The sequence below is a fragment of the Pteropus vampyrus genome, unplaced genomic scaffold (genome assembly GCF_000151845.1).
Source record: "Pteropus vampyrus isolate Shadow unplaced genomic scaffold, Pvam_2.0 Scaffold84, whole genome shotgun sequence".
In the NCBI taxonomy this organism is placed as follows: domain Eukaryota; kingdom Metazoa; phylum Chordata; class Mammalia; order Chiroptera; family Pteropodidae; genus Pteropus; species Pteropus vampyrus.
In genome coordinates this window covers 4617921-4631073 of record NW_011888865.1, presented here as the reverse complement: position 1 = coordinate 4631073, position 13153 = coordinate 4617921, and the positions used below count along the sequence as shown (strand labels likewise).

General features: G+C 37.4%; 1 protein-coding gene across 1 annotated transcript in view; it reads right to left on the bottom strand.

Annotated features, from left to right (window-relative positions):
• TRIM77 (tripartite motif containing 77) overlaps positions 1-6734 on the bottom strand; it is a 17581-nt gene extending 10847 nt beyond the window's left edge. Inside the window, exons 1-5 of the mRNA XM_011363302.1 lie at positions 6324-6734; positions 5028-5123; positions 2029-2259; positions 1361-1383; positions 557-654 (exon numbers count right to left, since the gene is read on the bottom strand). Coding sequence (XP_011361604.1) covers positions 557-654; positions 1361-1383; positions 2029-2259; positions 5028-5123; positions 6324-6734 — 859 coding nt within the window. The remainder of the gene's footprint in view (positions 1-556; positions 655-1360; positions 1384-2028; positions 2260-5027; positions 5124-6323) is intronic.
• Positions 6735-13153: the final 6419 nt, after the last annotated feature.

The window sequence follows — 13153 nt, the reverse complement described above, 5'->3', positions numbered from 1 at the left end:
GGTCAACTTCTCCTTCATCTGCCAAACTTGCCATCTACATTTGTTTCAAATTGCCCTCCACATAACCAATCCTGTGTCCCATTTGTTTTGTGGCTGTACTTTTGTTTATAAACATGCTTTTATACTTTTTAAAATCTTGTGATTTTTTAGATAACTTTGCTTAAATATTTTGATAGACATTTAAATAACAACTTAAATAACAACTTTTGATAAACATTTAAATAACAAGGTGCTTCTAAAAATCTGAATATCTGCATATAACCACAATTAATAACTAAAAGTTGAAATATACTAAACAGATATGCAGTTTAAGGTCAGGGAGCTTTTTTTTTTTTTAATCACTATAAGTAATCATATAACTGTTGTATTTGTTTGTTTTTGACAGGCTTCAGCTAGCATCTTCTGCCAGCTAATTCACAATAAATTATAAAGTTAATTATAAGGGTTTACATATATACCTGATTCCCTGTTCTCTGAAAAGAATAAGAGAACAATGAAGAGAGGTCATCCATGTATGGAAATGTTATTGCTGTCACACCAGAGCGCTGTCTCTCACCTCGGAAGTTGTTAAGCCTTTCCAACATCCCAGTGATGGCCCATGTGCTGAGCTGTGGCTCCACAGGCTGGGGCAGGTATAGCTGCACTAACTGACCTCTGCAAAACAAAAAAGATGTACTTCTTATCAGGCTCAGGGTCTCATTCACAATGCATAGAAGATGCTTCCTCAGAATCCTCACATTTAGGTTTAAAGGGTATGAATTTAACTCTACAAATGAAGGAATACTGCGGTGTTATTGTATTCTATAATTTGCTTCCCTGCTGTTAGTACATCAATCCAAGTAGAATATATCACCTCACGCATAATATATCTGTTTTCTTCTCCCTTCCAGGGAAGCCACAAAGCAATTCTCATTTATTTCCTGAAATTCAATAGGTACCAAGGTTTTGGATCTTGCTACCTTGTATAGAGGGAGCCTCAGCAATTTAGTACATTCTCCCTTGGTGATTTTCCCTTTCTTCTCTTCTCACGATCTTTCCACCTGCTGACTCTCTGAGCTTATTTCTCTTTCTCATAAGAGACCTGGAATAATCCTCAAATAATGAGGATTTTTTAAATGACAGGCAAGAGGAGTAGTTGTCTTCTTGCATGCTGTACATTAAACATTTTAAATAAAACCATACCCCCTCAATCTTCACTTTTACCTAAGGGTAGTCACTATAAAGCCTGGAAATCTTTTAGAGATGGGAAGAATGAATGCAGACGGAAAGAAACTTCTTATTAAAATCATGGGTCCATCTCAGCAGAAATAGCCTGACCACTGGCACAGTTACCACGACTCGAATAAAGGTGCCAACTTACTTTATCACTATGTCTCCTGAATCCTGTAAAGAGAAGGAGAGGAAGGGTTAGTTTTCAGTACAAGGTGGCTCTCGTATTTAGCTTAGTTTGACAATACGATACTGGACTGGAAAATTCAATATCTCCAGTTTTCTTCCTTAGGCAAAATCATTTATCATTCTCCTTAGCTTTATCAAGTCATGATCTTCATAAAATTTACAATCAGAAGATGTTCTTAGGGTGAACAAATGGCTTTGCTTTGTTGCAATCTCTAGCAAGATTCACAGAGGTTTCCCCAAAGTTCTGAGAAGGGTGCATGAGCTCCAAATCTAGATCTTCGAAATAGAAAGAATGAATACATCCCACATTTCCACATATTGGCAAGTCCAGATACAAAACACAATTATCTATTCACGAGCTGTTCTGTTGCAGTTGGTCAGAAACTGTAGGTATAGCAGAAGAATTTTTAAAAATGTTCTGGGTCTGTTACTCAAAACTTTTCATGTAGTTTTTCTTCTCCTATGTAAGGCAAAAGTGACTCTGGGTCTCCAGGTTATGCTGGAGGAACAAAAACTGTCATCACAGTCAGAAGAGGTAGAATTTGGAACCAGAAAAGTAATGGAGGTCAAAGAGGATATAAACTTCAGTGGATATCAACGATTTCCCTGCCATCCTTCCTCAGTCCTTACCTGGAGCAGGTCCACGTCTGCTTTCTGATACAGTTTTTTCAGCCCCTCATATATTCTTCTCATGAGTTTCCCAGTATGATTCATCCTGATTACATTTCTCTGGAGCTGCTGAAAAATCATCCTGCCTTCATTTTCCAGGATCTCTAAATGTTTTTCCAGTTCTTCATGGAGGTATTGATATACTTTAGGATATTCAGCCTTGATCATCAACATCCGTAGATTTATAAAACCCTACAGTGACATTGGATTAATTAATCAATCAATCAATTAATTAATTATTTAGGTTCAATGAATGTTGCTTTTTTTTTTACACTTTAACAGTAGGCATATATATATTTACATTGTGTGTTTATCTCCTATAGTTAGATTTCTTTCTGTCACTGCATATTTGACTCCTTTTACCCCATTTATCTCCCCTTTCCCCTCATCATTGGATTATTAAGATCCTGTATCTAGATGGTTCTATTTTTCCAATGTCATCTATTGTCTATGTGTTATGTACAGTGTACTTGTCTCAGTTTGTTGGGGTACTATAATAAAAATACCATAGACTTGGTAGCTTTGAAACAACAGAAATTTATTTCTCAGTCTGTTAATTGGGAAGTCCAATATTATTGCTGACAGATTTGGTGTCTGGAGAGAGGCCCCTACCTAAACAGCCATCTTTTCATTGTGCCCTCAAATGGCAGAAGGAGCAAGGAACTTCTCTGGATTCCCTTTCATAAGGTACTTATGCCATTTATGAGGACTTTGCCCTCATGACCTAAGCATCCCCCAAAGGCCCTACCTCCTTGGGGATTAGAATTGCAAAATACAAATTTGGGAGTGCGGCTCAAACATTCAGACCATAGAAGTATTACATATAACTTTTTATGCCTTTCCACTTCTAAGAAACCACATATTTGTTTTCTTTCCTTTTTTCCCTCCCTCCCTTCCTTTTCATTTATTTTTTTCCCTGTACCATTGTATCTAACAACTTTCCCTCAAATTTCACATTTTCATGAAAAAAATAGGAATTTAAGATCAATTCTTATATTGTTTCCTATAATTCATTACATAACCTAAATCATAATCCATTCTCCTCAATACTAATACTCACAACCTGACTTTCTGATGTCGGTGAAAAGCAACAATTTACCTCCTTAGGAAAATAGAAGGCATTAGACATGATCTAAAATTACCTCAATTTCCAAAACATTTTGTTTTTACCAGTGTCCAGGGCTATACCTACCTCTTCTTTACTGGTCCATCCTGTCTTGTCCCCTTAGCGATATTATTTTCTAGATTACTACCCCACAATATTCATTCCCTCCTTTGCCAGTCTCCCTCTGTCTCTCTCTGTCTCTGTTTATCCTTCTGTCTCCTCTTTCAGTGCGTCTGTCTCTGTTTCACTGCCTCCCTCATTCAATCACTTTTTCACATATGCTTTTTCCTTCTTTTCACACAGCCTTTAAACGTGCGAATTTAACAAACTGTTTTGGAAAACCCCAAACTAAACATCCTTGTCCTAATTACCTTATCTAGCTTCTATGCTAACACTTTTATCCCCATCAAAGCCAGACTAATTGATCAACTGTGATCAAACTCACTGTGCCCATGTGTGCAATTTCAATCGTTTATCCAGGCAGCGACTCCTTCTTCTATTCCATACCCTTTTCTGAACTACACATTTCAACTCACCAAGAGCCTCCTTTTCTTAAACTCAAATAATATGATTCATTCTTTCGTTACTTCACCCTCCTTTCACATTTGACACTATTTACTACTCATTCCTTTTACCAATACCTTCTGTTAACTCTGCTCCAGAAAGATGCATTTTCAGGAAGCTGCTGGTTCACTCCTCATCTCCTTTAGATTTCTGCCCAGATGGAACCTTCACAAAGGGTCTTCCCTGACCAGTCTGCATTCCCCAAACCTGGACTCTTTATACCCATTCCCTGCTTTAATTTTTTCCCCAAGCATTTCACAAATGTGATATATTACAAATTTTACTTTTTTATTTGTGGATTGAATTTTATCACTAGATGATAACCTCCTGAAGTCAGTGATTTGTTTTTGTTTTTGTCCATTTCTGTATCTCTTTGTTGGCCTAGAATAGTAAGCCCTCTTATGAATGAATGATTCATTAGAAAATCCACTCTAAATGATCAAGATTATTTTATCCCCCTCCACCACGGCATTCTCACAGTACCATGTACAGATTCCTGTTTAATGAATTATTATGCTCTAATATCGCCTGTTTCTATGTTTCCTTTAGAAGTGCTTGAGTTCTTTGAAGATAAATATATAGTTTACTTCTTCAGTTTTAGGTTCTCAATTCATTTTTGTGAATCAGTGAATAATACAATCCAACATCTTTAGTTCGGCATTCACATTCTTGACTTTGTCATAATTATGTTTCTAGCCATACTTCTCATCCTCACCTGCTTCATACTCTATGTCCCAATTAATACAAGCTACTTGTAGGTCCCGAACAATTCTATGGTTGGTTTTACTTTTACCTTTCTTGGTCCTCAGATCTCCTGCCACTAATATCCATGAATTTACAAATTCTACTACCATCATTCTACTACCATCTATGTTAGCATAGAAGTTAAATAAGGTAATTCTACTACCATATTAGCATCAGATTGATTTTTACTTATTTGTGATGCTGTTTTTAACATTCAAATTTTACTAAGCGCCTATAGCACTCTATTTTTATCTCTATCCCAGTGATCATTGCATTCTATCTGTGGTAGTGCATTTTCTTGTCCCTGCTGATGTATTCATGGTAAATATTGCTGTATATAAAAAAAGTCAGGAAAAATCTTTCAGTTACATATTGAGTTTTACATGAGATCCTACACTGAAGGGCATGTTTCCCTATAAAGAAGCATATGTTTCTCTTTTTCTCATCATTCACTCAAAGGACATTATGATTTAATTCAAGTCCTTCCACTGTGAGTTACCATATCTGTCCCAAGCTGGTGCCAAGGAAAATAGGGCTAACTGCTTACCTCCCATACTCTGAATTTGTTGATCTCTTTGTTTAGATTTCTCTGATTTTTCTGTTTGTTTTTCCAAATAGACTTCATTTGCATCAGAATATTCTCCTGCAAAAGAACTATAAATATGAGCTCAAAAAAAGTAAATACAGTATATTTCAGATACAGTTGTCTCCCATTATTCATAGTTTTGCTTTCCACAGTTTTATTTACCCAAGGTCAACTACAGTCTGAAAATATTAAATGGAAAACTCCAGAAATAAACAATTCTTAAGTTTTAAATTGTGCACTGCACTGCATAGTGTGATAAAATTCTGCTCCATCTCACCTGGAATCCAAATTATCCCTTTGTCCAGTGTATCTATGCTGCATACATTACCTATCTTAGTCATTATCTTAGTTATCAGATATCAGTTACAATCACTGTTACAGTATCACAGTGATTACCTTCAGCTAACCCTTATTTTACTTAATAATGACCCAAAGCACAAAAGTAGTGATGCTTGTAATTTGGATGTGCCAACAACAAGAAGTCGTAAAAATGTATGTATGTATAGGAAAAAAAAAAAAAACAGTATAGGGTTTGGGACTATTGCAGTTTTAAGCAGCCACTGAGGATTTCAGATTGCATCCCCCTTGGATAAGGTGGGATGACTGTACCTCAGAAAGAGATAAGGGGATAGACATAGACAGATATTTGTAGATAAACAACAAAAAGAGCAGAGATGTCATTGATTTTTCCTTGGGAACAGTAATTGTCAAATCTGAGAAATAAAACCAATATAGAGTTCCTGAATTTTAAAAATGTATCCATTATCTGAAGAATCTGGCATTGATATTGTATGTAACCTTGTCAATTTTCAGAAGTGAATCTTGCTTCATATTTAATTTTAAAATATTAGCTCTCAGTTTTTCTAAGGCACTATTAGAATATATTAGCCAGTGTTTCTAAATCTGCTATTATTAGAACGGGTTCATGGTAATCATAGCTGTAGTAGCAAATGACTGTCACTGAGACCAAATTTATTTACCATGTTACTCACACAAATACTAGCACCCTAATCCTCATCAGCTTCATCATATTCCTCTTCCTCAACCCAACAGAATTAAAAATTAAGGAGAGAAAGGATATTTATCCAGTTTCTTCACTGCTTTATCTCCCATTTTATAACAGTGCATGGCACATGGTGTTCAGAAATTCTATGTTTATTGCAGAAAAAAAGAATAATAATAATCAATGTATTTTTCCTCTTGCCAGAAGATACAGGGTATTTCACATTTCAAAGTGCATTCAGAGGCATTTCTTACCCTGTAGTGCTCAGCGACCTGCTTTACTGGACGGTGTCTGTGAGTGGCATGCCCTGGGGAGTGAGAGCAGAACAAACATAGCAGGCTCTTGTCAGTTTGACAGAAGAGGTTCTTTATTGCATGGTGTGTCTTACAGATTTGCTCAGCAGGGCTTGGTAACCGGCAGACAACTGACTCTTCAGTGGGAAGAACTCGTTTCTTAACTAAAATAGTGCTTTTGAAGTCCATTCGCTGTGATATTGTTCTGCACAAAGGGCAGCGAGCAGGAGTTTGGGTATCTTCCCACAAGAGACAGAGACAGGGAGTACAAAAGCTGTGCCCACAGGTAATGGTGACAGGGTTTAAGGAATAGTCCTTGCAAATGGAGCAGATGAGCTCACTGGAGGAACGCTGCATTAATAGAGAATCCATGTTTCTGAGAAAACAAAAGGAAAGGGAAATCTTTACCCCTGAGCATGTGAGCTGAGTTTAAGCCTTCTCTCACTAACATGCATCTACATGATAGCAGGACAGGCAATGTTTTGAATAGGATGGTGAGGCACAGAGAAAGTCCTATAGACTGATAAGATGCATTATTGTTTTCCAATAGTAGTGCTTGGCCTGCAGCACTACTTCTCAGCTCCCTATTAGAAACTCCATACTTTTCATCTATGTTATCTCTTTTATGAAGACGAAGAAATCAGAGGTCCTGAGCTCATCTCTAGTCAGAGACAGTGGGTCATATTTTGTCCCAAACTATCATGGTTCCTCCACTTTTCCCTCTGATTGGTGAGCACAAAATATGTGCTCCAGTGCTGGCCAACGAAATAAGAAAGTAAGACTCCTAGAAGAACTCTGTAATAAATATTCTCTTGCTTCAAAGGAGACATGTTGAAAAAGAAACTGCTTTTTGTGTTTGTAGATATTATTTGAATACGATATCCATTTGCATAGACATTTTGTGGTCCCAATATGAATTAGCCTAAGGATAAAAGCCAATACTCTGAGGATAACAAAGGGATGGAGAGAACCTGGGTTCTTAAGATGTCATTGAGCAGTAATTACCTAATTTTGGAGAGGCCAACTCATAAAAGCAGAAGTAATGGTAGAAAATTACCATTTAATAGATACTATAAGAATTGAATCAGGCAAGAATCATTAATGGATGCTAAAATAACTACATTTTACCCTTCATATTAGTTCTTAAATTCAAAAGAGAAAACATACCTTTACAACATGAAAATTAACTATGATGTGGTATTCTTAATATGTTCTCAGGTGAAAAATTTAACAGACAATAAGGACATTATTGGGACATTAGGGACATGATAAAGATAATGGGGTCTTCTTATTTCAGCTCAGAAATGCAGAAGTCTGGAAAGAAAAATGTTAAACAAATTGAAATTAACCACTTTTTTGAAACCAAGTACCGCTGATACTTTTCTTGATTGTATTGAATCTACTGTTGAGACCAACAATGACATTCTCTACGTATTTTATTTGTAGCTAACTGATTCTGTCTTAAAGTTTGCATTCTCTTCTGAAATTACCCATCTTACATGTTCTCTACATTTTTTTTCATCAAACCTTTAACATACTAATCATAATTATTTTAAATTCTTTGTTTGATTGTCTTTGGGAAAGATGAGAATATCTGACTTTCTTCTTTTCTCATGCACACATGTGTGTGCAAGCTCATTCACTCACACTCAGATAAATGTTTTTCAACAGTATATAAAAATTACTGATTAGTGACATACATTTTAAAACATTATTTAATCCCTAGAAGTTTTGCTCATTCTTCATTTTTCCCAAGTAGGATATCATAAGTGCAAATGATTTCACTATATGGGGGTCTTCTCTTTCTTCCCCTCAATCTATCTCTCAATATATATAAAAACAATCTTACTAGTCAATTTTTTGGCGAATTTTCTTAATAATGTTTCCTCTAATGGAACACAAAATTAAAAAAAAAAGAACTTATACCTAGTACATTAACAAATATTAACAAAACTATTTTTTTTAAAATTATTTCTGTTACAGGTAAATGTAATTTAATGTAATTTTTGGTTATTTTGTATTCTACAAATTTTTGGCAAGTAGCAAAATCATATGTGCATAGTTGAATTAGGAGAATGGAGGTAGACTGCTGTCCCTAGGGTATCCACAGACCTTTGAATGAACAATAACGAAGATTCTTTCATTAACAGAAGTAAAGCACAGACGTTCTGCCAAGATGCTGTGGAGGGGAATCTCCAGACAGAGGGGGCAGTTCTTACTCCAGCTCTACTTTTTTAAAGCCTTTCTGAAAAACTGCTGTCACCATCCAGGTGACTTCAGTTAAGGCTGTTCTACATTAATACGTTCATTGAACCCTGGTCCTGTTTCATTTTATACAGGGGTCAGAGATGAAGCTGGATCTCTGATTAAAGGCTTTAGTAGAGGCATCAGGAAAACTACAGGGGAAAAAAAGCAAACGGTAACCAGAAACGAGGTAATCTTGTTTTGTACAACTCACTTTCTTCACCTTCTAGTTGGTGCTTTTCCTCAAGGAACCTTCGTTGCCTGGTCCTGTCTGCCCCCAGGACCCTGAACTGATTCTCTGAATCTCTGCCCAGACTAGCCAGATTCAGGAAGGGGAGGAGATGGAGGAAGGTGAAAGAAACTTCCCTTCCCAGCTGTGCTGTGTTTCCTCTCTGAGAAAGGATCCTTCTCAGAGATTAACATTAATACTGACTTAGCCTAGCAGGTGCATAAGAATCACCTGCAGAGTTTATTAGAAAACAGATGGCTAGGCCTCAACCACAGAGATTCTTGATTCAGTAGATCTGAGGTGGGGCCAGAGTTTGCATATCTAACAAATTATGCCATTATGTGATCTGCTGCTGCTGCTGGTTCCTGGACCATATTTTGAGAATCTCTGACTTAGCTCGATGTTCATTAAAGACAATACAAGAATGAACAACTAAAAAATATATATATAAAAATATATAAATATATATATATATATATATGTATGTATGTATGTATGTATATTTGGATAGCATAGGATGAAAGTCCAGGCTGTGGACTTGCTGCTGTAGCTTCTTGTGGTCTGTGGTGGGGAGAGGGGAGTGGTGGGATTTTCAGGCCCTTTTGCCCATATACACCTACAGTGCCCTAGGTGGGGTGCCAGATGGCTTCTGGGCAGTGCTCTTGATTTTCAGGGCTCAGGACATCAAGCAGCAAGGTATAGGCTTAATGTCCAGGGGTCCAGGCAGCCCTACCGTTGGACCATTTTCTTCCTTATCTCATTCTCACTGCTAGTAAGTGATCAGGAAATGTGTCCTCACTAGAAGGGTTCTCAAAGTGCAGTTCTCAGAACTCTGGGGGTCTGTGAAGCCAACATTATTTTTGTAATAATATTTAGACATTACCCGCTCTTTGGCCTAGATGGCTTTATAAATGTTAAATTATTTAGTAAATAATATTTTCTTATTTTTCAGTTCAATTTCTAATGCAGCATATCCTGACATAAATCCCATAAATAAAAAACTCTTTGAGACCTGCAATAATTTTGTCAGCCTAATTAATGTAAAATTTACATATCATAAAATTCATCCCCTTAATATGTATAGAGGAAATTTTATAAATTTTGATAACTGTTGGTTATGTTTTCAAATGGTATGTAAATAATCTTTCAGTTAAAAAATATTGACCTGTACCATTCTATTATCATTACTTAGTTCTTGTAGAATAAAGTTAACTCTTTCTTTCTAGATAGCTAATGAGACTAATAATACTTCAGGTTGTTTTTCTTTAGCATAAAAACTTGAATCCCCCCAAATAAATTAGAATTTATCTGTTAGAAAACTGTTGTTTGGCTGCTTAACAAGAGCTGATTTCTGCATCGATTTTTTTTTTTTTTTTTATGAAGAAAGAAATTATAGATTTTTAAAAAATAGTTTGTGGCCTAAGTCAAAACACTTCCAATCTTTTTCAGGAATTTATAGTCAGATATTCAGAGTCAAAATATATTAAATATTTTTGTATTTTATTGTCTCTTTTAAATTTTATTTTTAAATTTAGACACATGGATTTTACTGTTAGGATTTTTGTTATCTTTAAAATTTAAATTACATTGATTCCATTTAGTTTTATGATGTTTTCTTTGAAAAAATATTTAAGTGTATGTACGAATCGATCTACGGGAGAAGATATTGAATATATATAGGTAGAATTTTTCCCTGGATCTCATGGGAACCATGCAAGGGAATATGTACCTCTTAAATCTGTTCTAGGGGTAATGAGCCTTGAGGGTCTAGGACAAGTGGCGGCCGAGTTCAGAGGGAGGTTAGATACTGTCCCTGGTTCCAGCATCTAAGTACTAGAGGTAGCCCCGCTCCAACAAATCCAGCTCAAGGCCTGGGTGGGTAAAGGTCTTCTGGTATCCTTGGAGCAAACCATAGAAATCTCCACTTCGCGGAGGCAGCGCGGAGCGACATGTGGGCGGGGCCGGGGAGCAGATCCCACCTAGTCCAGAGGCAGCTCATCAAACCAGATATCGGCTCCCAGGAACACGTAGTACGAGAGGGCTCCCATCTCTCAAGGCCTGGATCTCAAGAGTGTCTAAGGGAAAACCTTAGGCTCCATTAGCCCTGAAAAGTTCCCTGGAGTGGCCGTGGCCCAGGCACCAGGAGGGACTGTAGGGCGTAAAATGAGCGGTTCTTCAATTTACAAAACGCCGGTGTGCAGAAGGGACTGTCGGTGCCAGGGAATCCTGGCGGCTCCTGAAGAGACTGTACTCAGGAAGGAGATGGTCCAAGTGTCCACACGGAGGCGGGATCTGCCTGCGGCATCTGCGGGGTCCCTGGACGCTCAGGCCTGGACTCAAGGGCTGGAGGCCTAATTTACATTCAAATTATTATTATTATTATTTTAGGTAAATTTAAATTTGACCTGAAATTCTGTTCTACGGGGACTCTCGGTCCGGAAGGAGACCCTGCGGCCTCATCCAGTGCTCAAAATTGACAACGCCGCGTGCTTTTCTCCGGACTGGATTCCTGTTCATCCGTGAGGACCTGCGGGGGGACTCCTTAACTCAGAGCCATCTCCGAGAACGCACGGAAAGAGGCCTGCACAGCTCTGAGGTCCCGAGCAGCGTGCCGGCGGGAGGGAGCAGCAGGGTGGTCCCAGAGCCGCTCTCTTTCCGCTTTTTACGTCCAGCTTCTGTATCTCCTGCGCCTGCCATCAGAGCGGACACAGGTCTACTCCGCTCCAGGACAGAGCGGGCAGAGTCACTTGGAGGGGCTGGCTCCCAGAAGAGCTTGTGAACCTCTGCACTCGGTTGAAAAGTAATTGTGAGAAAGGAAAGACTGAGAAGCCTGCGAGGTGGAAGTGGTGGCATCCTCATTTCTTGTGGTGTTTGCCCAGCACTGTTCCTTCTCAACATGGGGAAACTAAAAAGTTCAGGCTGGGAGGGTTCAGAAAAGTCAGGTCTAATTAAGTGGAGCATCTGGGTCCTGCAGTCAAAAAGCCAGAAATGCCTCTGAGACTGAGTTCCTAGGTTCCTGGCTTCAATTCCATTTCTAGAGTAAAAGGGAGAAAAGCTGTGTGGTGATCAGTTCACAGTGCCTGCCCACTCTTCTCGGTAAGTTCTTTCAATTGGCCCATATGTTTAGATTTGGCAGGAAGAAATCAACTTTCAATTTGCCTGTGTGGGAATCAACTGTGAGCCAGGCATTTTATAAGCACTAAATCTAATCTTCATGTACATAATATATGATTGTAATTTTATTCCTAGTTCATAATGTATTCGATGAGAAAATGGATAAGTAAAGAGATTTTTATTTTAACCAATGCCATCTCATTGTAATAGAAAATTTAGAATTTTAGCCTATATTTGTCCAGTACTTATGTTTTTCTGCTTCTTACTGATTACACTTACTGGTTCTTCCTCCCTGATAGATTGTGAGTGTGGCTAAGTCAGGAATTGTGACTTTTATCTCAGTACCCCATGCAACTATAATAAGGCTTACAAAACAGTAGATGCTGAATGAATTTGTAATTGTGTCATTTAAAAGCAGGATTCGCAAGGAGAGGTATGAAACTTTTAAGTATTGTCATTATTTTCTGATACTGTAATTGTATGCTTATAAAAACACTTATAATGAAATATTTTACTAAGACATCGAGGAATAAACTCTCAAATCCCAACCGTTTTCACATATAAAGGATATAAGTACTTATGCAATGCTAATGTTTAAAAGAAGAAAAAATGAAAATAGCCAGGAATGTTTAGAAAAGTATAATAGGTGGCACTGGCTTTAAACAGACTTTTAATATATTAGTAAACCAAAATAATTAAAGCAGAGTGATACCAGTACATGAATTCACAGAGAGATCAGTAATTGGTGGAATTTTATATAAAATACATAGACATTGCGGGTATAGTAAAGATGTGATTCACTTGCACTTGGAGCATTAGGAAGAGGTTGAGGAAAAAACCAGAATAAATTCAGACATGGCCTGGAAAATTAATGCCAAGAGTCAAAGGGAGCTAATTATAATAAGCAGCTAATTCAAATGAAAAAAAAAGGAGTTTTAAAAAATTTAATTTCAGAGAAATAAGCCAGACAGAAATAGTTGAAAATCACATAGTATCACTTATATGTGGGATATAAACCTAAAAGCAACAAACGAACAGGACAAACATACAGAGACTCATGGACATGGACAATAGACTAGTAGTTACCAAAGGGTAAGGGGGAGGGGGGAGGAGGGAAGTAGACGGGGTTAAGGGGGTCAAATATGTGGTAATAGAAAGAAATCTAACTATGAGAGGTGAACACAGTGTAAATATATATATATAT